The 25,500-nt window shown below is 39.8% G+C and overlaps 1 protein-coding gene across 1 annotated transcript; it reads right to left on the bottom strand.

Moving 5' to 3' along the window:
- Positions 1-487: 487 nt before the first annotated feature.
- LOC113636359 (B-cell receptor CD22-like) lies at positions 488-23,949 on the bottom strand. Its single transcript, XM_047803532.1, has 11 exons — positions 23,782-23,949; positions 10,714-10,782; positions 10,244-10,585; positions 3,909-4,160; positions 2,893-3,150; positions 2,549-2,806; positions 2,214-2,462; positions 2,023-2,107; positions 1,893-1,938; positions 1,665-1,778; positions 488-1,413 (listed from the first exon to the last, which is right to left on the bottom strand). The coding sequence occupies exons 2-11, from the start codon at positions 10,769-10,771 to the stop codon at positions 1,363-1,365; spliced, it is 1,713 nt and encodes a 570-aa protein (XP_047659488.1). The 5' UTR covers positions 10,772-10,782; positions 23,782-23,949; the 3' UTR covers positions 488-1,362.
- Between the last annotated feature and the right edge of the window lie 1,551 nt (positions 23,950-25,500).

Raw genomic sequence — 25,500 nt, 5'->3', positions numbered from 1 at the left:
GAAGGGAACGAGACGCTGTATCATGGATGCTATTGGAACACTTCTTGCGGAAGCAGAAATCATGGCAATCTATTGGCTAAGGAGGTCATGCAATGAAGCGGAGCACACCAGCAAGTCTATATGAGGGCTTTTGCATCACATTACTCCAGCTTCTTCTAGTCTAAAGGAATAATGAGTGGATGCCCAGAGTGTGGCAAGCAACAGAGCGCGTCACTCCATTCTCAGGGATCTGGGTTACATATCCATAGTATAATTCCTTTTCAAGGGAACTATGTGCTGCGTCACGGCTGATGCTATGTGAATGACAATACCAGTGCTGCCACACAACTAGAGATGTCTGTGAAAAAAGTGACATGACATATGGCGACCCATACGTTCTCTGCATTTGACCCATCCAAAGTGTACACACACAGCAGTGAAAACACACACACACACCGTGAACACACACCCGGAGCAGTGGGCAGCCATTTATGCTGCGGCACCCAGGGAGCGGTTGGGGGGTTCGGTGCCTTGCTCAAGGGCACCTCAGTCGTGGCGGGCCTGAGACTAGAACCCACAACCTTAGGATTACGAGTCAGACTCTCTAACCATTAGGCCACAATGTGCCAGAGGTCATGAATGTGGACATCCCTAGAAACAGTACTACTCGGGCGTAGGGTTCGTTTCTGGGCCGCCCAGCGGACATTACTGCTGCTGCTGGCAGCCGCTCAGATATTACACGGGGGACCCTGGCTACAATGCTAGCACATGTTAGCCCTAGCCCATCACTGCAGCAAGGGAAGAACCATCAGATTGCTTCTCTGGGGCAACCAATGCAGCTGTTAAATATATTTGTATAATTTTTCGCATATTGTCACACGATAACGTAGGCCATCTGCTTTGGGTGCTAAATTATGTGGCTTGGAGGAGTTCAGACCTCATTGGTGAGCAATTCACCACAGATGATCAACTTTAAAACATAAGGTTGGTATGCCTGCAAAAGTGCCACTGAGTGCAGCATGTGGAGGTCTGAGAAAAATTGGAGACTCCAGCATGGAGGTGGAGGTGGAAGGTGGAGTGAAGTTAGGGAGCAGTCATCAAGCTTAGTGCAGACAACGATAACCAGGCCAGGCCACAGATGCGGGAATCAAGCCACAAGGCACAGGGGCTTGGAATGCAGCCAAGCAAAAGATTGTGAAGAGGAATCTCTCACAATGCATACTGTCAGCTCGAGAGGTGAGCACATGCCATGATAAAGAAGAGAAGACCCTATATGTTTTATATATATCTTCAGATTCCGCTTCCGTAATAATTCTTCCCATAACGTCAGTTATATTCTAAGATGCTGATGTTGCTGAGTTTCCCACTTCAGTGACGATCTCTTTATTCATTATCTGTGACAGGATTCATTGTTTCATAGATGTTTCTAAACAGCTGAAAGCAAAAAAAATGTAAAGAAAAAAAAAACAGAAACATCAGAAATGTGTGGTAAAGCTTTTTACTAACATTTATTTACATCTGTCATCACCACACACACTCTGATATATGAACATTAAATAAATATTAAATAATAAATAAATATAAAAGTATTTTTGGAGTATTGTAGCACATCTTCATATAAAACATTTATTATCAAATTAGTATTTAATCTAGTGGTGGTTTGGGATCAAAATGCTCAAACTCACTGCAATATTCTCATAGTCAGAGGATGTGGGCATGTCAGCACGAGGACCCGGATGAGAAATCTGTGACAACTCAGGATTTTGGTAAGTGTTGTCTTTAGCACTCGACCCAGTGTTCTACAGAGAGGAGGAGTGGAGAACATAAGCAGGTTCTACTGAAGATTTACAGTAAGTAGCCTAAATTATTATGAACAAAGCAGCCACCTGATGGACATTTCTGGAATAACTTACCTGATTGTCACCTTTATCTGCCTTCTTCTTCTTCTGTCTCTTGCTTCTGCTCACACAAAGTCAAATATTTACCCACCATCAGCATCTTCAGAGTCATTAGTGATAAATTTATCAGCACAAATATTCTCACCTCAGCCAGAAAAGTGCAGAGAAAAGAGCTGCAAGCCCAAAAAGTCCGAGTCCAACAGTCACATACACAATCACAATCACAGTACCTGTTGTTACAAACACACAAACACAGATTTCATTCAAAATCTCACCCACAGTGCATAATGTAGAACAGAGCAGTGATCACACAGCAATGAAAAATCATCACCTCACCATTAATAGTGACAGACACTGCAGCTGATCTCTCAGAGCCGTGTTTATTCTGAGCCTCACAGCAATACTGTCCACTCTGTACAGCTCTGTAACTCTGTCCAGATCCTACAGGTGATGATTCTTTCTCCTTAAACCAGGTGTAGTTCTGTACAGGTGGGTTAGCATCACTGCTGCAGGTCAGAGTCACTGAACTGCCCTCCACTATCTCACCAGAGGGACTGACGGACACTGAAACGTTCTTTGGAGGATCTAAAATGGACAGAATGATAACACTTTAAAGTAAATCCGTAATAGTTTTATCTCTGTGTGTGAGAAAATCTTCAGCTTTAACTTACACAGGACATTCAGAGTCACACCGTTAGAGTACTGACGTCCAACTTTATTACTGCTCCTGCACTTGTACTCTCCACTGTCCTCAGAGCTGATCTTGGAGATGTTGTATGTCTTTTCCTTTCCTACTGATGTCTTCCCCGTAAACCAGTCGTAGCTCTGTACAGGTGGGTTAGCATCACTGCTGCAGGTCAGAGTCACTGAACTGCCCTCCACTATCTCACCAGAGGGACTGACGGACACTGAAACGTTCTTTGGAGGATCTAAAATGGACAGAATGATAACACTTTAAAGTAAATCCGTAATAGTTTTATCTCTGTCTGTGAGAAAATCTTCAGCTTTAACTTACACAGGACATTCAGAGTCACACCGTTAGAGTACTGACGTCCAACTTTATTACTGCTCCTGCACTTGTACTCTCCACTGTCCTCAGAGCTGATCTTGGAGATGTTGTAGGTCTTTTCCTTTCCTACTGATGTCTTCCCCGTAAACCAGTCGTAGCTCTGTACAGGTGGGTTAGCATCACTGCTGCAGGTCAGAGTCACTGAACTGCCCTCCACTATCTCACCAGAGGGACTGACGGACACTGAGACATCCTTTGGACGATCTAGAGAGTTCCATGACCAGAGTGAGGAAAGCAGTTCATGGTCATAATTAATTATTTTTTTTCTGTCTTTCTTCAATAATTGAATGCAGATTTTAACTATTTTTTTCTGCTTCTTTTTTCATTATTACTTTTGGCTCTATATTTTATTTTAATCTTTTTTATTGGGATAAATCAAGGACACGTTTCTGTAAATGGCTGTATTTCTTTACTTCGGTGTCAGAATGGGATTCAATAGAGTTTTTATCTACTTTCCTGTCATTCTTAGAACTAAAACTAAAATTAAAACTTCAAGGTGCAAATCACACAGGTTGAGTTCCTGCTCAGTATTTTAGAATTACAGAGGAAATAAAAAAATGACCAGTGAAGGTACCTCCAAAACACAAATATGAAATTGCTTCCCTAATTAATTAATAGATTCAGTTAATACAACAATAATACAAGAATTTTTATTGTAAGTACTAATATTGACAACAAATAGAATTTTAAATATGTATTTAAATAGAGGATTTGGGTCTTCCCCATTTTGCTTTAATGACAGTTTGCACTCGAGTTGGCATGGACTCCACAGGTTTTTTATAAAACATTATGATAACGTTTTAAATCAAATCTATGGGACTGTCATCTGATCTCAGGCTTCAAGCTATGAATGTCAGTCAATGTCATTTTGTGTTTTCTTTACTTACACCAGTACTTTATTTTGTTTTCCTTTATTAACTATCAGGTTATAAAGTATATATAAGAAGGTAAATAAAGCTCACATCTGACTCTGAGGGTTTGAACAGGAGAGTGGAGATGTTCATATCCTCTTACAGCACAGCAATAACTGCCTGCATCCTCACTGCTGACCGACTGCAGACGGACTTCATTGCTCTTGTTGGTCTTTGTGGTTAAATTTCTGCTGTTTTTATACCAGATGAATGTTGGATCAGTCAGATTGCAGGTGGTTTTACAGGTCAGAACGACTGATTGTCCTTCTGTCACTTCTGCAGGAGCGATCTGAAGATCAAGATCTTAAACAACGAGAGAAAAGTTAAATCATGAAAGTCGTCCTGAAGCCAGTAGAGCGTCTACTTCTAAAATTATGCTCTCAAAGTGGTTCCCTCTCCAGGAAATGCAAAACCCTTTTCTTTCCCTTTCTTTTGCCCTCTCCCCTGATATAGTTTGCTCGGTTTTGGTGTGTCTAAATTTAGATTGGCCTGAAGAAGAGGTAAGTGTCATTTGTTCTAAGCTTTCTGACTTCAGGCAGCAGGACACCTCCACACAGGCGGTTGCCATTTTTCCCAGATCCTCCATGCCAAGGTGTCCATATCTTGGGGAAATCCTTTTCAGTGCATTTTTTTTTTCTGACCATGTCTGACTTTTCACTCATTATAGGGGTATGGGGCAATGCCTTGGATTGAATAGATACTTGGAGGAAGCCTACACTTCCATCCAAGCCTTGTAGAGCTACACCAGCCCTTGTGGTTAAGGCCTAAATGGCAGCAGGCCCAGCAGGTGTGGCCCTGCACACCATGGCAGTTTTGCAGGCCTACCAGTCTGACCTGCTGAAAGAGCTTGATGCTGGTGAGGGATAAGACCCCCAGGTGGTAGCTGAGCTCCACCGTGCCAAGGATCTCAAACTCAGTGCCATGAAACAGACGACCTGCTCCATAAGCCATTCAATGGACCTGTCAGGCAAGAGGGGACCATAAGTCCATCAACTCAGCCAAGCGGGTTAAGAAGGAATCCTGTTGCCCAAAGGCTTAGGTTCCTAGGAGCATCCTTTTCAGTATGGCTTCCATTACTTTAAGTGGGAGCAGTATGATCTGTGCCCACTTCTCTTGTTTGCACAGATCTGTACCCTTGGTTAGCATTTGCCAGTGCGATGTTTCAGCTGAGACCTTCCTGAAGACCACGCCTTCCTTCCTGGGACCTCTCTGTGGTTCTGGAGGGGCTGCTGGAAGTCACTTTAAGTCCACGGAGTCAGCCTCTGAGATGTTTCTGACCCTGAATATGGCTCTGATTCTAGACTTGACTTTCTTCAGACAAATAGATGCTGACATAAATGCCTTTATATGGACTTGCTGGCGTGTAATTGCTTCGTTACATGTCCTTCCCGAACCATTAAATTGGCATGTGCACACAGACTTCCTTTAAGATGCATTCCCATAGCATCAGCCCTGATGCAGAATGAAATTCCTGGTGTAGTTTTCTATCTAATGAGATTCTTTCAGTAATATTTACAGGGTTTTTAACCTTCTCAACTTCGTAGTCTAGTCACTTTTAACAAGATACATAATGATCAGTTCAATCAGAGAAAACAGTTTGTACTTTGACAGAAAAACCTTGACAAGCAGCAGTATGAATGATTCAGGGACTTAATAATCAGGTACAAACCTCTGAAACCTTTTTTTTTTAGTATAGCATGTTATCTGCATTATTCTGCTGTAAAACTCTGACACTCCTGTGTGTAAAGAGAAATTATGACCTGAGTGACATACAGTGGCCCTGTGAAGTACCCGAATAAGCTACACTAAAAACATGGATTTCACTGCATTAGAATACAACAGTTTAAACTAGGGCTGAGCGAGTACAGCATTATCTGTATCTGTATCTGTTAACCATATGAATTATCTGTATCTATATCTGTACTCGGAGTGGGTGGGGCCTAACCCGTCTTGAAATGGGCGGGGCTTTAAGCGGTAGGTTATTTTAAGCATGCAATTGATATGAGTTGATCAGAAATTGTTATATTTATTGCTGATTAGAAAAATATTTACAGGACAGCATCAGGATTGAGATTCAGATCAATGGTTTTGATCACGATAGCAAACAAACTATATCACGGAACATGTTTTGCAACAATGAAAATAAAACAATGCAGTGCAATTATGAAGTAAAATGTAATGAACAAATAACTTTCTTTTTTAACTTTAATTTTTTTTATGATCAGTGTGATTTTTTTTATTTTTTTGTTTCTTTTTTATTTTTTTATTTCCACACCAGGTGTGTGTGTGTGTGTGTGTGTGTGTGTGTGTGTGTGTGTGTGTGTGTGTGTGTGTGTGTGTGAGAGAGACAGTGTTGTAATGTAACGAAGTAAAAATACTTCGTTACCATACTTAAGTAAACATTTCACGTATCTGTACTTTACTTCGCTATTTAAATTTATGTCAACTTTCACTTTTACTCCACTACATTTCCTAGCTAAAATGTATACTTTTACTCCGCTATATTTCCAATAAGCATCTTCGTTACTCGTTACTACAAAATAAAATCAGAAGAAATGTGCGACTGCAATAAGGGAGGTTTGGCGAATCACTGTTCCTAGATTGCATTACGTGCTCCGCACGCTCTACGGAGAAGCACAGGCACGCGCAGCGTGTACGCGCAGTCAGACCTGGAGGCATTTAACTATAACGGCGGCAACCAAAAGCAGTGAAATGTCACTATTCTCATTACCAGAGTTGATAGCACAATAAAATATCAATGCAATATCAATACTAAATAAAAATAACATTTATTGATTTGCTCTTTGTCTTGTGAATATTTGTTTATTAATGACTGCATTCATTGGACACACTGTTTGTAGAGAATGCACACATACATGAACTGATTTGATTCAAGACTGGCATCATTACATCATGCATAAAATTTTGGTGTCCACTTTTGCCATTTAATAATACCATAACTTTTGGCTTACTATTATGTAGTCATTTTATATTATATATTATATGACTACATAGTAAGCCAAAAGTTAGATATCAGAAAATTACTTTTGATACTTAAGTACAGTAAATATCAGATACTTTAAGACTTTTACTTGAGTAATATTCTAAAAGGTGACTTTCACTTCTACCAAAGTCTTTTTCTAGTACGATACTTGTACTTTTACTCAAGTATTGCTTTCTAGTACATTATACAACACTGGTGAGAGAGATATAGAGTGAGTAAGAGAGAGAGCGAGAGAGATAGAGAGAGAAAGCGGGGGGACTGTATTCTACGGATCAAATAGTCCGATGCTGTTTTTCAGATCTGCACTGACTTTAATGAAGACCAGTTGTTCCACATGGCTAGGGTCTAAGTTTGCAAGCTTTGGACTGACCACATTTCCAGCTGTGCTAAAAACACACTCAGACTGGACACTTGTAGGTGGACAACTGAGATGCTGCAGTGCAAAGCGTGCAAGATTGGGCCAGCACTGAAGCTTGTCTGACGAGTATTTCACTGGGTCATCGGTAAGGCTGTTGTCCCCATCTGTCAGGTAGGCCTCCATATCACCTGATGGTAAATGTGTCCTCATTGGCATAGCCGATTTCTTTTTCTGCAGGAAAGACAAGACTGAAGTGCTGCTGGTGGCAGGTGTCTCTTCTGTGTTTTATGCAGGTGTAGCCACAGGGTCACAGAGCTCCATCCTGAGGAGAAATGTCCTCTTCAGTGCCTCCACATCAACATTGTTTGGAAAACAGCTGACCTTATATCTGGGGTCAAGGAGAGTGGCAAGAAGAAATGTGGAGTTTGCAACAATTGGTTCAAAACGCCATTCTAATTCTTTGCTCAGACTGGCTGCCAGTTTCCTTGCTGCTGTGCCTAACTTTTCCCTGGACTCAGCTGCAACATTTTGGCCCAGCCCCACTGTGGCATCCTGATCATCATCACCAGCCATGAACTGATCAGATTCATCCTCAGATGCCTCACCAGCTGCAAGACCTCCCACATGCAGTGACCTGATGATGATGCAGAGCCCATGCAGGAGGGGGATGACCTAAGAGATGGAGGCGCTGTGTTTTGAGAGTGCCCATGTGACCTTCTCAAAAGGACTAAGAACAGTGAGCATGCCTGATGCTAACCCCCACTCATTTGGATAGATGAATGTTGGAGCTCTACCCATGTTAAACTCCTGTGTAATAATCTGAACAGCCCTGCACTGCTCCACCAGCCACTGGAGCATGTAGAACGTATAGTTCCACCTTGTTTTTATATCTGTTTTGAGCATGTGCTGGGGGAGGTTCAATTGTGTTTGCAGCTCATGTAGTCTGTTGCTGGCTTTGCTTGAGCGATGAACATGGCCAGATATGCTCCTGACTTTGGAGAGAAGGGATGTCACAACCCTGTTCTTCTCCAGTGCTTTGATCACCACCAAGTGAAGCGTATGGGACACGCAACAATTGTGTCCATATTCAGTCAAAGCTTTCACCATGTTGGCTGCATTATCTGAAACAACAAACCTGTGACAGACTGACCAACAGACTCTTCCCACTCTCTCATCTTTTCCTTAAGGCAGCACAGAATGTTGTTTGATGTGTGCTCAATGTCCAGCACACCAACATTTAGCAGCCCTGCTTTCCTCTGTACTGAAGCTTCCCCTACACGTTATGCATGTGCATTGTGATTGCTGGTCCAGAGATCTGTAGTGAGGTTGATGACATCTCCTTCAGCTGCCTTTAGTGACTGGACCAATTCCTCTCTCTGCACTACAGTTCAACTGAAATAGTGCCTCGATGGGATCTTATACTTGGGCTCTAAAAAGCCAACAAGTTGCTTGAAGCCTCTCCTCTCCACAACAGAGAAAGGTTCAAGATCATTGCAGATAATTTTACCAATCATCCCTGTAATTTGTTTTGACGGGGGATGGTTTGCTGAGAATGGCTGCTTTGCTGCAAATGCAGTGAGTATTGGTGAAGAGGAAGATGAATGTGAGCCCTTAGCAGCATCCAGTTCGTCAAGTAAAAAAAATGGCTAGAGCCAGCTGACTTAAAAAAAAACTCTACCGAGGGGCAGAGAGAGAGAGTGTGTGTGTACTGTGTGTGTGTGTAGCTTAATAATTAATTTATAATATTTATAACACTAGCTTACTACCTTCATGTTTTTATGAAATACAGCAAAAACGTGTCAGACACTCAGTGTCTGGTCACAGGTTAGAGACAGCTGAAGGTTAAAAAAGAAAAAAAATCACGCAATGCGAGTCGCATTCTACCAACAAGCACCACGTTTGAACGAACCCCCGTTTACCAGAACTCTACTGGTTAGTAAGTAAGTATTATTAACGTTACAACCCGAAGTAAAAAGCTGAAGAAACCCTAAACGTTAACGGAAAAGTCCCGCGAACCCGAGTGACTGAGGGAGACAGAGAGCTGTTGTGTGTGTGACTGTGAGTGAGCAGAGCGAGACACAACAACACAATACATGTGTATGTGTGTGGGGGAGGGGCGCTGTGACTAGTCTATCACAGAACGCTGACACAATCAGATACCCAATGATGATTATCATTCAATCCGAGCACAGATATTGACTCCTATTACTCATATAATCCTCGTACTCGGCAGAAGTGCTTTATCCGTGCCGGATACTCGTTTTTTACTTTTGAACCAATATTCTAGTTGTTACAGTTAATCCATAGTTAATATGATGAACTACACCATGTGTTATTCAGCTAGTGACACTTAGATAAAATAAGGTAACTACATATTTTTACCTGCTTGGGACCAGCTTGAAGTTTGAAGATTAAGTGGAGGAAACTAAAACACAATTTACAGTCAGGAACTGGCTGATTTAAGGCCCAGACATGGTCAAGAAGTTCTGCACTTTTGAGCGTCCACATACTTCTGTCATGGCTACTTTAGACAATGCCTCAGACTACCAGAGGGCAACCATGTGTGTATGTTTGAACAATTCTTCTGTTGTGTTCCCCATTTACGCTGTTTTCCATGCTCATATGTTTTGTGTTATGTCATTATTCAACTTATTTATTAAGCTCCTTTGTTTCATTGTGTCTTTGTTTAGTTTCTGTTACTGACAATGTTGAAAGCCTGGTGTTTGTGTATTCATAATGCTATTGTTTTCCTTAGTTTTTGTATCATGATTTAGTGTTTCCTTTGTGCTTTAAGTAAATTCTTTGCCTTCAACATAATCAAATTTTAGGGAAATTGTGTTGCTTAAAAACACTTGAGCTTGAGAAAGCATATTTCTTTAAAATTAATGACATTTTGTTTTGATATGTTTTCTAGTTAAGTCAAAATTTCAAATTATATAAAAAAATGTTAAGACTGAAAATGTGACTTAAGGATCCTGATTTTTTGGGCCAGCTCTATGTAAAAAATAAGATGATTTTATTTACCTGTAACACTGAGTGTAACTCCAGGTTTGCCCAGGTATCTTTCTTTCTCTTCATTTGTTCTGATTCTGAAGTAGTACATCTGTTCATCTGTTTTCTTCACATCACTCAGTTTGAGGGGGAAGTGATTCTGTACATCTGTTATATACATCACTCTGCCTGAGTAACCTGGTTCATTATACAGATCATGTGAATCTTTACCCTGAACTTTGTTTATTGCCCAAAACCTCTTTGTCACTGTAAGGCCTGGTGGGTGTGTGTAAGTGACGTTCATAATCACTGTAGATCTGTTTAAAGCACAGAGCTTAATTTGGCTGTATTCCACACTCCATATATTCCCAAGTGCTGCTGAAACATGATACATAAAAGAGGTGATTAGAGATCATTATCCTGAACCCCATCAAACACTCAGTTTGCTCACAGCTTCAATTTTCTCCTCTGGGTGTAAAGAAAGACATAAATGGGTGACTCACCTGAGATCATCAGGAGAAAGATCAGGCAAAGTGGCAGCACCATTTTGAAGGTCGGCATTGCTAACGATTCTATATAAAATTAAATAAATGGGGGGGAATTCTTAGAATAAATTCTATCAATGTAGTGATCAAAAAATCAATTATCACCCAAATGAGTGTGGGTTCAGTTTTGTTTTCTCCTCATACCATCTACTAAGAGGATTTTTCCTTGCCAGTCAACTCAGGTTTGTTTGTTAGGGATAAATAATACAAGTCTAATATTAATCTTTTTGTTCTATATTTCTCATGTTCTGAAGAGCTGCTTTGAGACAATGTCCACTGTTAAAAATGTTATAGAAATAATATTTAATTAAACATGTACAGTTACTATTTACATTTATTTACAAGTAATAATAATAACCTTTATTTTCTATAGCGCCTTTAAAAGAAAATCTCAAAGCACTTTACAAAAGCAAAATAAAAACAACAAAAAATATACACATGATATAAAGATTAAAATTAAAGCAACAAAAATAGACTATAAAATAAGCACTATGTGAAATTTCAGTTAGTCAAATTAAAAGCTACCCTAAAAAAATTAGTTTTGAGTTGAGATTTAAAAGTGTCAAGAGATGTTACTTGCCTTATCTCAGTTGGTAATGAATTCCACAATTTTGGAACTAGTGAAGAGAAGGCCCTATCTCCCATCGATTTTAAACGAGTTAAAACAGTTAAAAGACCAGTTTCAGAAGAACAAAGGTTGCGAGATGGAATATAAGGAATTAAAAGATCAGCCAAATATTGAGGAGCTAACCCATGTAAGGCCTTGTAGGTAAGCATCAGAATCTTAAAATCAACCCTAAACCTAACGGGGAGCCAGTGCAAGAAGTTCAAAACGGGAGTAATGTGATCTTTTAACTTTGTTCTAGTAAGTATTCTAACCGCTGAATTTTGCACTACCTGTAATTTGTTTAAGGTAGCTTTAGACACCCCAGCCAACAAGGCATTGCAGTAATCAACACGGTAAAACAAAAAAGAGTTGATCAGTCTCTCAGCAACAGAAAATGACAGCATTGGACGTAATCTAGAAATATTTCTGAGATGGAAGAATGCAGTTTTAACCGTATTTTGGATATGTGGCTCAAACGTTAAATTGGCATAGAAAATTACCCCTAGATTTCTCAATTTTGTTTGAAACGCAACATTTAAACCATCAAGAGTTAGCGTGACTGACCTGGCTTTGCGTAGTTGGTGTGGTGAGCCAACAAGCATAATCTCAGTCTTTTCACTGTTAAGACAAAGAAAATTTTCTGTCATCCATTCTTTCATCTTAGAAATACATTCAGAAAGAAAATCAACAGGCACAGTTTCATTAGGTTTAAAATAAATATAGATCTGAGTATCATCTGGATAAAAATGAAATTTTAGACCAAGTGATCTCAAAAGCTGGCCAAGAGGGAAAACGTAAATATTAAAAAGCAGAGGGCCCAAGATTGAACCCTGAGGCACCCCCGATTGAACAACGTTAACCTCAGATCTAAATCCACCCATGGCAACAAACTGCTTCCGATCATTGAAGTAGGACTTAAACTAATTTAAAACAGTATCAGAGACACCAAAAACAGTTTCAAGACGAGTAATTAAAACTGAATGATCAAGAAGGATCAAAACTGAAAGACATCCTAAATCTGAGGCAGTTAATAAGTCATTGGTAGAGTAGCAACAACTCGCTCCAAAAGCATAGCAAGAAAAGAGAGATTAGATATGGGACGGAAATTAGCAAGGTTCTTATAGACTATATTTGTCTTTTTAGATACTGAGGTAATCGCAGCCATTTTAAAAGCTGTTGGGACAACCCCGGTACACAGAGAGTCATTTATAATGCTCAAAACAATGGGACCCAGAGAAGTAAAACATGACTGAAACAAACCAGCGGGTATGGGATCTAGTAAAGAAGTGGCTGCTTTCATTTTAGAAACCTCTACAAATAGAAAATGCGTGTCAAGTGTCAAAAATGTTGAAAACATAGAACCAGAATAACAAGGAGTGAAAACAACAGAAGAAGACAATGAAGAAGAAGCACAAAAACCTCAACGAACATTATCTACCTTTGTGCCAAAGAAATGCAGGAACTTATTACAGAGATGATCAGAAGCAGTAACATGAGAGACAGTTTTATGATTTAGCAATTTGTTAAGAGAATTGAAAAGTTGTCTTGAATTTCCTTGATTGTCGTTAATCATATTAGAAAAATAATCAGATCTGGCAGAAACAATACTAGCCTTATATTCTTGTAGGCAGTCTTTCCAAATTTGATGATGTACAGTCAGACCTGAGAGACTCCATCTACGCTCCATTTTACGGCAAAATGTCTTTATCATACGCAAATCTTCATTATACCAAGGAGCAGGGTATATAAATGAAACAGAGCATGACTTTAGAGGAGCAAATAAGTCCAGGCCAGATAAGAGAGCAGCATTTAACATGGAAATCCTTGTCTCTAGAGAATCAGATGGAGAGAAACTACTTAGTGAAGCGTCTATGAAAACAGAAAAGTCCGTAGGGTCAATTGACGTTCATTTCCGGTATGTCAAGATATGAGAGGAGGCAGTGTTGGCAACAGGTATGTGCATATCAAAAAAGACTGCCAGATGATCAGACAACCCTAAATCAATAGTAGACAACTGAGACACAAAAGATCCATTTGATATCACAAGGTCTAATATATGTGCTTTGTTATGTGTCGTACAGTCAACTGACTGATACAATCCAAAGCACTCCAGCAAAGCCAAGAAATCCTTTGTTAAAACAGACTCCTTTTTGTACAACTGGATATTAAAATCCCCCCAAAAAAGAGTTCTCTCAAATTTGGGGCACAGATATGACAGCAGATCCGCAAACTCAGATAAAAAGTTGTTGTTTGCTTTAGGAGGCCGGCAGACTGTAGCTATAGCAGTTGAGTGACACTCGGAAACTGACAAAACAAGATATTCAAATGAAGAAAACAGAGGAACAGTTACGCATCTTAATTTGTATTGTTGGTTATACGATACAATAACGCCACCTCTACCAGTGGATCGCGGAAGATCAAATAACCCATAACCGGCAGGAGTAAGTACATTAAAGAGAAGACCGTCTGATTGTTTGTGCCATGTTTCGACTAGACTTAAAAAGTCAAGTTTTTCTTCCAAGATGATGTCGGATATAGTCACAGCTTTGTTGTTGAAAGTGCGAGAATTAAAAAACACCGATTTCAACATTTAGAAAACACAAATGTAGATTTAGATTTAGAAAACACGTGTATGTTCTTTATATGTGAGCACAGACAGATTGTTATAGTTAATCCCAGCAGGGTTATACACCAAACTGTGGGGTTTTCAAAAAATGTAGGATAGGAAACAGCATCAGATGATTGCGTAAAACTGTGCCTTGAGGAGCGATGTAAGTAGCGCTTACGCCGGAGTATACAACGGAGCATAGGTATCATGTGCCAGATAATAATTCCGTTTCAAGTTCAACAGTTGGTGAGCAGTGTTTCAGTGCCATGCAGGAGGAGTCCACACCATGTACAGTACAGACTAAAAGTTTGGACACACCTTCCAAAAGTTTGGACACACCCCCTTTTCAACAGGACAATGACCCCAAACACACCTCCAGGCTGTGTAAGGGCTATTTGACCATGAAGGAGAGTGATGGGGTGCTGTGCCAGATGACCTGGCCTCCACAGTCACCGGACCTGAACCCGATCGAGATGTTTTGGGGTGAGCCGAACCGCAGAGTGAAGGCAAAAGGGCCAACAAGTGCTAAGCATCTCTGGGAACTCCTTCAAGAATCTTGGAAGACCATTTCAGAAGCTCATCAAGAGAATGCCAAGAGTGTGCAAAGCAGTAATCAAAGCAAAAGGTGGCTACTTTGAAGAACCTAGAATATGACATATTTTCAGTTTTTTCACACTTTTTTGTTAATAGTTTTGATGCCTTCAGTGTGAATCTACAATTTTCATAGTCATGAAAATAAAGAAAACTCTTTGAATGAGAAGGTGTGTCCAAACTTTTGGTCTGTACTGTATATTATGGGGGTTATGTATATATGTATGTATACCTAAATAATTGTGTAAGTAGAAAAAAAAACGCAAAAAAATGCATTTAGAAACAGTAGAGTCCCCCCCTCCCCTTCCTCACAGTGGTTTGACCCACTGCCTGCTTTCCCAGTACATCTCACCTACTCTGCACACACGACTTAGGTGTGTGGCTGCAGCTCAAATAATGTTGAACTCCATTAAGTAGGGGATATTATTCACTTTAAATAAAGCAATTCTCTTTAATGTAGTTGATGCAGACTCATTCATAAATTAGTTGCAGCAAAAATGCTGATTACCGATGTAATTTTCCATGAATCTGCTATATTAGCGATTAAAATATTACTTATCTAGTTAACGTTAGCTTGTTCAGAATAGCTTGTTGCATAGTGCATTGCAACTAACACGCCAAAGACGTTTTGTTGTTTTTATACATAGAGCAGTTACTGTAAATTGATTATTTAATAATTGATTTTGTTACAAAACATTACTTATTATATATATATTTTTCACATTAACAGTCATGTTTATATTTTATTGTATGTTGGTGGCTTAACTGTAAATAACACAAACAATGCAATAAATAGTTTTGAAGAAAAATCTGCTTAGTCATTGGACTTTGACAATAACCATAATGACACAGTCTATATGCTAGAATAATAATGATAAAAACAAAGTTTTTAACTGTGGGGACATATCATTATAAGTACAATTTGACTGTATTATTTGTGTCCCCCTACAAAAATTGCTCATGGGACATTTTATATTTATTGTCTGCACCACGGTTTTCTTTCCGCCACTCGGAAGCAATTTTGCTCATTTGTTACTTATTTTTAAACTTTAAGCACTACATTACTCAACATTTAACCAGGAGATTGTATCCTTGTTTTTATTGCTTTATATTCTGTAGGGTACTAACCATTGTGCTATGGTTTTTTCTGAGAAATGCCGTTTTTCCATCTATTTGGTGTGTCGAATCGGACAGTAAACTAAATACTACAGTAATTTGAACACTTACTGTCCGATTTGACACACCAAATAGATAGAAAAGAAAAACGTGGTGCAGACACGAAAGTTGCTTCCTATTGAAATACATTAGATCGAAAGTCCGTGCTTTTTGAAACGTTAAAAAAGGGAGCTCCGTCTCCGCGAACACGAATCAAATAGATTACATTTCGTAACCTATGTGACAAACTGCCGTGAGACTGGGTTGGCAGATAAGACATTCTCATTTGCTCGTACAAGGAGTCTCATTTATAAAAAATTATAAAAGAACGGTTTAAATTTTGTGTTCAAAAATTGTCCATACAAACCACAACACTGCGTGTGTGTGTGTGTGTGTGTGTGTGTGTGTGTGTGTGTGTGTGTGTGTGTGTGTGTGTGTGTGTGTGTGTGTGTGTGTGTGTGTGTGCAAGCCCATAGGCAGGGGAAGTTTGGGTGGTTCGAACGACCAAAATGAAGTATTTGAACCTCATAATTAAATGCAAAGGGAGGAGAAAAACTGCAAAAAGGTCCACTTTTTGAAAAAAGAACCCCCCTTTCAATAGGCTGGCTACGGACATATGTGTGTGTGTGTGTGTGTGTGTGTGTGTGTGTGTGTGTGTGTGTGTGTGTGTGTGTGTGTGTGTGTGCATAATGTGTTAATAATGTACAATTAATATGTTAATTCTACAGATAAACAAATAGTTTAACATCTAATTGTTTGGTTTTAATCAGAATTTGTTATTGTGTAAAAATCAATGCCACAATATCTCATGCATAATTTATCATGATATTGATATGATCTCTATTTTCCCTGCAGTGAGTGATCATTAAAATTTGTAAAATAAAATTTTTTTAAAAATCACTACATACAGGAAAGTTAGTAAAAGAAATGACTTTGAGCTTCACTGTGTTCATTAAATGTAGACATTATATAATTAGTGAATTTAATAGCTTAAAAAATTAAATGAAAAATATTTTCTTACCGTTTCAACTTGATATTTTTATCTAACAAGCAAACTGCCAACTAAGAGTGTAGATAAGATGTGTTGCTGGTGTGATATGTAGCACATATGTCATTGTTTCCTGTTGTAGCTGAAGAAATCGTCCCAAAAATAGTCGAAAAAATGTCATGGGGTTGTGACCTGCAGGCAAATGTGTTAATGTGTGTCCACTGGCTATATGTGTGTGTGCTTGTGACTATAATTCAACGAGGGATCAGATGCTGGACCTAGACAGCTGGAAGAAGATTCCAAAAGAAATGAAGATTATAATGGATTAAGTTTTATTTTCAGAAGTTCAGGAGAACTCTGAATTGCTTTCCTTTTTCTTATGTTCATGTATTCTCCTATAATAGAATTTATAAGATTGATATGGCTTATTTTGACTGTAAATTTAGACGATTATGTTTCTTGCAGTGAAATCTTAAAAGCCCACTGTGCATTCGCGGGTGAAATCTGCAAATGAAGTGTTTCAACGCTCGCTGTCGAAAATTCGTATGTAATCACAGCTTGGCAGCTTCATGGAGTTAACTGCAACCATATAACCATATAACCATATATAGAATTGTTAACCTTACAGATGAGGAACAAATATGAGTAGCACTCTGAAGGTCACAGACAAGAAATGTTTGGAGGACGAAATTTGATGTTGGCTGTCGAAAAAGCCCAAGGTGGGCCACACTCGACAGCAAAATCCAACTTGCAATAACAATGTTACAAAATGTATAAAAGCTTGTCTTGAATTACATTGTGTGTGCATTCTAGACTAACCCGTGCAATCTAGGACACATTCCTTAGTGGGATGTCTAAATGCCTAAATGCGAGAACGTGCCAAAATCGCTTCACTTCCGGGTTTTCCCCCCATATAAGGAAGCGGGCCGACAGCGTTCAGTGTGGCAAGTTTAATGGTGATTGGTGCACCAGCTGATACTGTATGGAGTGTTTGCCGTTTGTGTGGATTATTAGTGGTGTTTGTTGGCATGAAAGACTCACTGTAGAATATTCGACAATTCGATTGGATTATTCACTGGTCAGGATGCTATTACACCCCTCCATAAGCCAGACTTCCTATCACGTCGCTACATCCGGTGAGATTGTGCCATATAAGGATGTTTATACTCACCGAGGACTTAAAGGACACTACACACACACACACACACACACACACATTTCACGCTTTGGGGTATTTTTTTGGATATATTTGTAAATATTAATTTTGTACAATACACTTTGGTTTGTTTATATTGCTGTGTCTGTCTGTTTCCTGGTATAATTCTTGTATTAGGGAGTGGTGCCCCAATTAATAGTGTACGGTTTAGGTGTTACATACACGTGGACCGTTACATAGCGGTCCATTTATTTTGCATTTTTTTGTAATTTTTGTTTATTATTACTGTTATTATTATTATTATTATTATTATTATTATTATTATTACTATGGATTCAAAACAGACCACACAACCCACTGTTATAGATGCTGATGTGGTTGGTGCTATTAACACTCCTGTTAATGAACAGAAAACTACTAATGCCATTCCTGATGCAGATTTTACTGTCTGAACTATGCCTTACCCCCCACATTGATCCACCCAGCACTAGCTCCCCTGCCTCCTGTTATTAACCCTACCTGGGACACTGGTAATCAGGAGGAGCTACAAAGGTTGATGTCCAACTGGCCTCACACCTTTTCCGGTAACCTGGGAAATACAGCAGTGGTTCAACACAACATTCTCATGACAGACAACATCCCCATCAAATCCAGAGCATACAGAGTCTCTCCCTTCAAGAAACAGATCATTGAAGACCAAGTCGACCAGATGCTCAAAGACCACATTATCGAGCCGTCTTTCTCTCTATGGTCGTCCCCAGTGGTCCTCGTTCCCAAACCTGATGGCTCCTACAGGTTCTGTGTGGACTATCGTCGGCTTAACAGCAAGACCATTTCTGATGCCTATCCAATGCCACTCATCCATGACATCTTGGAATCCATGGAAGGCGCCTCCTGGTTCAGCATGTTGGATTTGCAATCAGGTTACTGGCAAGTGGAGATGGAGAAAGAGAGCAAAGGAAAAACTTCCTTTATCACCACCAAGGGGCTATACCAATTCCACTCTATGCCATTTGGTCTTAAGAACGCTGCTGCTACATTCCAGAGGCTCATGGAGAAAGTCCTGGCTGATCTGAGGGGGAAGATCTGCTTCGCATACATTGACGACATCATAGTATACTCACCATCCTTCAAACACCATTCCCAACATCTAAATGCCATATTACAAAGACTGAGTCAGGCCAACCTTACATTAATATGAAGAAATGTCATTTCTTCAAATGACAGCTGAAATTTCTGGGCCATATCGTCTCTGAGAGAGGAGAGGACCCAGAAAAAAACGCAGGCCGTTGCACAATATCCACCTCCTGCTGATCTCAAGGCACTTAAACGTTTTCTGGGTTTGGCTGGTTGGTACCATAAATTCATCCCTCGCTTTGCAGACATCACCGCTCCATTGAATCAACTAAAAAAGAAAGGAGTGAAGTGGGAATGGACCCCACTTGCCAGAAAGCTATGGATGACCTGAAACAGGCCTTACAAAACCCACCCGTTCTGGTGCAGCCTGATCTCAACCAGCCATTCCAAGTCCATACAGATGCCAGCGACGTCGGCCTGTGAGTTATACTTAGCCAGAGGTCAGCTGAAGGAGAGAAGGTGGTAGCCTATGCCTCGAGGACCCTAAGAGGAGAAGAGTTGAAATACTCCGCCTCAGAAAAAGAGTGTTTAGCCGTGGTCTGGGCCATAGAAAAATGGAGACATTACCTGTAACGAAGGCAGTTCAACATTTTTACAGATACGCAGCTCTGGCTTGGGCCTTCAACTGCCCCAAAACCTCTTCACGGCTGACCCGCTGGACGCTCCGCCTACAACAGTTCTGCTTCCAGGTACACCACAGGAAGGTCTGTCTTAATCTAGGGCCAGACACATTGTCCAGAGCTTACCTACCTGAAAAGGCTAAAGAGGTACCCTGTCTCGTCGTGTCACCTCCCAAGTACTAGCTACTTCACAAGGTAGCGACAGTAACATCACTCACCTGCAAGCAGATAGCAAAGACAGAAAGGTTCAGGATAAGCAAATCACCTTTGAGGTCCACCAGGGGGTGTTATACTGCCGGATTCCTTTGAAGAACCAGGGGGAGAAGTTCCAGTTAGTGGATGTAGCTTGGTGGCCTTCTGTCCATAAAGATATCTGGCAGTATGTCAAGGGCTGTGAGGTGTGTCAGAAATACAAGCCAGAAAACTCAAAACCCAGCGACTTGCTGCAAAGCACCCAGGTCCAAGAACCAGGCCACATGCTGGGGGATGGATTTAATGGGGCCCTTCCCAGTGAGCAAAAACCAGAGCACCTACCTCCTGGTAATAGTGGACTATTTCACTAAGTGGGTATAGATGTTTCCCCTTAGAGATGGTAAAACCCAGAAATTAACCAAAATCCTCAGGGAAGAAATATTTACCCGTTGGGGGGTTCCCAAATATCTGGTATCAGATTGAGGCCCTCGATTCACCTCCTGTGTCCTCTCAGATCTCTTTAAGGCCTGGGGAAGCATCCAGAAACTCACCACCAGCTATCACCCACAAACAAATCTAACAGAGAGGATAAACCGGACATTAAAAACCACGATTGCCTCCTATGTTGAAATATACCACCAAAACTGGGACCAGTGGTTACCTGAGTTTCGCTTCGCCCTTAATACAGCCCATCAAGAGACCACCAGCAAAACACCAGTAGAGCTCATGATTGGCCAGCAATTACAAGGTCCGCTGGAACGGCTTATCCATAAACCACCTTCATCCGACCAAGCCGCCTACAACATGATTGAAAGGCAAACCATCATGGCAGAGGAGGTAAAGCATAGAGTGGCAGCACAACAATCTAGACATGCTAGATACTATAATGCTCAATGGAAGGATGCGCAGTTCCAGCCGGGTGATCTAGTCTGGATTAAAACACACCCACTCTCTTCGGCCTCAAATAAATTCTCTGCTAAGATAGCACCCAAGTGGTTAAGCCCTTACAATGCCTCCTAAGTGCCATGCCCCTGTGAAAGATTCCTCTAGTGAGCCCAAGAGGAAGAGGAAGATGATGACCATCAGTGAAAAGGTCAAACTTAGGGCCAATACCTACAAACTTAGGGCCTACTTCGCGGATTTTCACCTATTGCGAGGGGTTCCGTCACCATTAACCACAATAAACGAGGGATCACTGTATATTAATTCTACATATAAACAAATTGTTTAACATCTATTTTTTTTATTTTTTTGGTTTTAATCAGAATTTGTTATTGTGTAAAAAACAATGCCACAATATCTCAAGCATAATTTATCATGATGTTGATATGATCTCTGTTTTTCCTGCACTGAGTGATCAGTAAAATTTGTAAAATAAAAAAAATAAAAAAATCACTACATACAGGAAAGTTAGTAAAAGAAATGACTTTGAGCTTCACTGTGTTCATTAAATGTAGGCATTAGTTAAATAAGTGAATTTAGTAGCTTAAAAAATGTAATGAAAAATATTTTCTTACTGTTTCTACTGATATTTTTATCTAACAAGCAAACTGCCAACTGAGAGTGTGGTTAAGACGTGTTGCTGGTGTCATATGTAGCACATATGTCATTGTTTCCTGTTGTCGCTGAAGAAATCATCCTAAGGCTCTCTAAATAAATATTTAAAAAAATATCCGGTAACAGAGTTTTCTATGAAAAAAGTAGGAAGTGAAACACACCACCATCATCTTCACCCCAAACCACAACACATATGCAGTGTGCACTTGTAAATTGTAAATTTTAAATAAGAATGAACATTTTTGTCTTCTTCTTGACTTTGCCAATTTTATACTATCTAACATTTTGTATAGATATTCTAATGTGTCTTCCTGTCCTTTTTAACATTAATTTTGAAAGGAAGTGTTAGTGTTGAATGGTCCTGTAGGACAGTATTGATGGTCTTTCTACACCTCACATTGACAGGGTTGGAGGGGTTTCCTGGGGTTGTGACCTGCAGGAAAATGTGTTAATGTGTGTCCACTGACTATTTGTGTGTGTGCTTGGGCCTATAATTCTATTAAGTACATGTAACTAGAAAAAATGTCTCATCGTCTACCCACAATTTATACACTGTTCACTGTAATAACCACATAGGCTGCTGATACTTGTTCAGTCTCTTGCCATTTCAACACTGGACTACTGCAGCTCTCTCTGTCAGGTATACATAAGAACTAAATTTGTCCTCTGCAAATAATCAGAAATGCAGCTACATGGCTTGTTTGGAACCTGCCCTGAACTACACACCACCCCACTGCTGCGCCCCTCACTGGCTTCCGGGTAGCTGAATGTATCAGATTCAAAATATTGATGGTTGCCTACAAGCCAAAAATGTACCCGTGACCTCTGACCCTCAGATCTACCAGCACTGCTTGACTGTTCCCAGCATCTCTCAGGGTAAAAGGTACTTATACAGCAAGACTCTTTATTGTTCTGGCACCGAGGTGGTGGAAAGAACTTCCTCTAGAACACACCCTGAACAAATTTTTAGGTTGATGGTATCCTTAGTCTGTAACCTAGTGAACCAGTGTTAATGTATTCATCAATAGAGAGCAAGAAAAGCACTGTTGTATATCGCTCTGGATTAGGGTTTCTTCCAAATGCTGTAAATGTAAATAAATTAATAAATAAATAAAATGCTACAAACAGTATGCACAGTTGTATTGATTTTAAAATCTCAAAATCTTTAGGTATATGAAGGCTACTAAACTACTTAAAATGTTACATTAAGTTCAGGTTATAACATTTAAATGGGTTTAGCAGTGTAGCATTGTAGCAACAGTTTTTAGTTTTGTGTGTAAAAATTGTCCATACAAACTACATCACTGGTCACACCTGTTTACAAACAGTTGTATAGTTAGATAATAAAACTTCTACAACTACTCTGGCCATGCATAGCTACACCCAATTACATGAATATTTAATGCATCAAATGACCACATAACGTAAATAATTTCCTTTGATTTAAGATAATTTCCTTTGGTAATTATACAGATCATAGCCGGTAGGGAAATACAGAATTACAATCAGAAATATTTATTGATCCTCAGGGGGAAATTGGGATAAATATCAATCTTGTCTAGAATAACATGTGCAACTGTAATGATACGCACGCCACGAGCTAGGGTAAGCAAAAACAAAGTGAAGTTTATTCAAGTCCGTGAACAAATGTATCGTATTTGAGCTGAACGAAGCACACCCAAGTTGCAGCACGCACGCACACACTGGGGGGAACACAGTGAAAGGAGAGACAGGATCCCAGACTGGAGCTAGTAATAATCCTGTTGCCCCGAAGGCGAGGGAGAAGGAAGTAGAGCCGATTGTCGAGAAACAAACGGGAGTCTGGAGCTTGAATGACCGCGGGGGAAAATCACGTTAGAAAATACGAGACCAGACAACAACTGAGTGACTGAGAGTAGCTTAAATAGGGTGTGTGTTGATTGATTAATGCAGAGCAGGTGGTGCTGATTAGTACTCAGGGGAACGTGAATGCTGGTGAGTGAGTGAAGGACCTGGTGACTCCGTGACAGCAACATAGCTTGTGTGTGTGTGTGTGTGTGTGTGTGTGTGTGTGTGTGTGTGTGTGTGTGTGTGTGTGTGTGTGTGTGTGTGTGATGTATTAATTAATATATTAATTCTACAAATTAAAAATAGTTTAACATCTAATCTTTTGGTTCTAATCACAGTTTGTTATTGTGTAAAAAAACAATGCCGCAATAGCTTATGCATAATTTATCATGATATTGATATTATCTCTATTTCCCCCGCAGTGAATGAGCAGTACAATTTTTAAAATAAAAAATACAGGAAAGTTAGTACATACAGGAAAGTTAGTAAAAGAAATGACTTTGAGCTTCACTGTGTTCGTTAAATGTAGACATTACATAAATGAGTGAATTTAGTAGCTAAAAAGTTAAATGAAAAATATTTTCTTACCGTTTCTTCAAGCAAACTGCCAACTGAGAGTGTGGTTAAGATGTGCTGCTGGTGTCATATGTAGCACATATGTCATTGTTTCCTGTTGTAGCTGAAGACATAGATAAATAAAATGTTATAAACACTATGCACAGTTGTATTGATTGTAAAATGTCCTCAAAATCTTTATGTCTATGAAGGCTACTAAACTACTTAAAAGGTTACATTAAATTCAGGTTGTAACATTTACGTGTTTGTTCAGTTTACTGTAAAAATAGGTGAGAAGAAATGTACAAATGTTCAGCTTTTATATGTGTAAGCTTTTTTGTAGTCGAGTGATGGGGGGCATGGTGGTTTAGTGGTTGGCACGTTTGCCTCACACCTCCAGGGTTGGGGGTTCGATTCCCGCCTCCGCCTTGTGTGTGTGGAGTTTGCATGTTCTCCCCGTGCCTCGGGCGTTTCCTCAGGGTACCCCAGTTTCCTCCCCCTGTCCAAAGACATGCATGGTAGGTTGATTGGCATCTCTGGAAAATTGTCTGTAGTGTGTGAGTGTGTGAGTGAATGAGAGTGTGTGTGTGCCCTGTGATGGGTTGGCACTCCGTCCAGGGTGTATCCTGCCTCGATGCCTGATGATGCCTGAGATAGGCAAAGGCTCCCCGTGACCTGAGGTAGTTCAGATAAGCGGTAGAAAATGAGTGAGAGAGTGAGTGTAGTCGAGTGTGTGTGCAGTTACGGAGGCCTTCCTTTAGAGGGCAATGTAGCATTGAGGTTTTATCGATCTAAAAAAAGTGACATATGTATATTTACTAATAAACTAATATATTTACTGCACTCTTACTTTAAGAAGGTCTGTTACTTAAAAGTATGAAACAAAGCTGCTACAGAAATACAGTAAAACATCCTAGATCACTACAATATAATGAAGAAAATTAGATGATTTAAAAAGTAAAAAGCACCTGAAGATTACTGCATGCTTGAGCATCTGCTTTCATCTGCTTTGGGGGCTGCAATAAAAGCAATCCGGTCTCCATGCAGTACCTTGTGCTAGGTAGTGATCCATATCATAACCATGAAATACACTCACACACACACACACACACACACACACACACACACACACACACACACACACACACACACACACACACACACAGAATTTTGTTGAAAATAGTAAAGGAGTAACTTATATTTAAAGCACATTACAAAGCTTTATTAGGTCGACAGCTGGGATGATTTTGTGACATATGTGACTTTCACATTCTCTACCAATTCTGCTCTAAATGTTAAGATGAGCATTAGCACATGATCAGAAAGATAAGTGTGATTGGCATCTCAAATGCAAATGTAAACAAGCATGTTTTGTAACCTATTCCGTCATAGGGACATGTAGGTTTTCTAACAAGTTTGAGTTTCCTGATATATATGAGATAACCTTGCAACAGAAAGAGGAACACTAACATGAGAGAGTCTGACAACAGGTGTGTGTGTGTGTGTGTCTATAATTTCTAAAATATTTTTAATATTTTATTTTTCTACACATAATACATCCCATAATATTGTGCTCTAATACATCTGACCAAATGCACATTATCATCTAGTGCTTGTTGATATTATGAACAGCAGCTATGCTAATAATTTCTTCCACTTCATGAAGATTTCAGACATTCAAAGAGGAGATGCCATCTACATGTGATCTTTGATGGCAACATCCTCCTAATCAATAAACAATTGTCAGACTGT

This window comes from Tachysurus fulvidraco, chromosome 18, assembly GCF_022655615.1.
Source record: "Tachysurus fulvidraco isolate hzauxx_2018 chromosome 18, HZAU_PFXX_2.0, whole genome shotgun sequence".
Classification (NCBI taxonomy): Eukaryota; Metazoa; Chordata; class Actinopteri; order Siluriformes; family Bagridae; genus Tachysurus; species Tachysurus fulvidraco.
Note: the sequence above shows the minus strand (reverse complement) of the source record. Positions and strands in the feature narration are given on the sequence as shown.

Coding starts and splice junctions, on each gene's coding strand:
- LOC113636359 (XM_047803532.1), bottom strand. CDS start 10,771: ATGCCGACCTTCAAAATGGTGCTGCCACTTTGCCTGATCTTTCTCCTG. Junction 4,161..10,243: donor AGTTACACTCAGTGTTACAG/GTAAATAAAATC, acceptor TCGTTGTTTAAG/ATCTTGATCTTCAGATCGCT. Junction 1,939..2,022: donor TCTGCACTTTTCTGGCTGAG/GTGAGAATATTT, acceptor TTGTGTGAGCAG/AAGCAAGAGACAGAAGAAGA.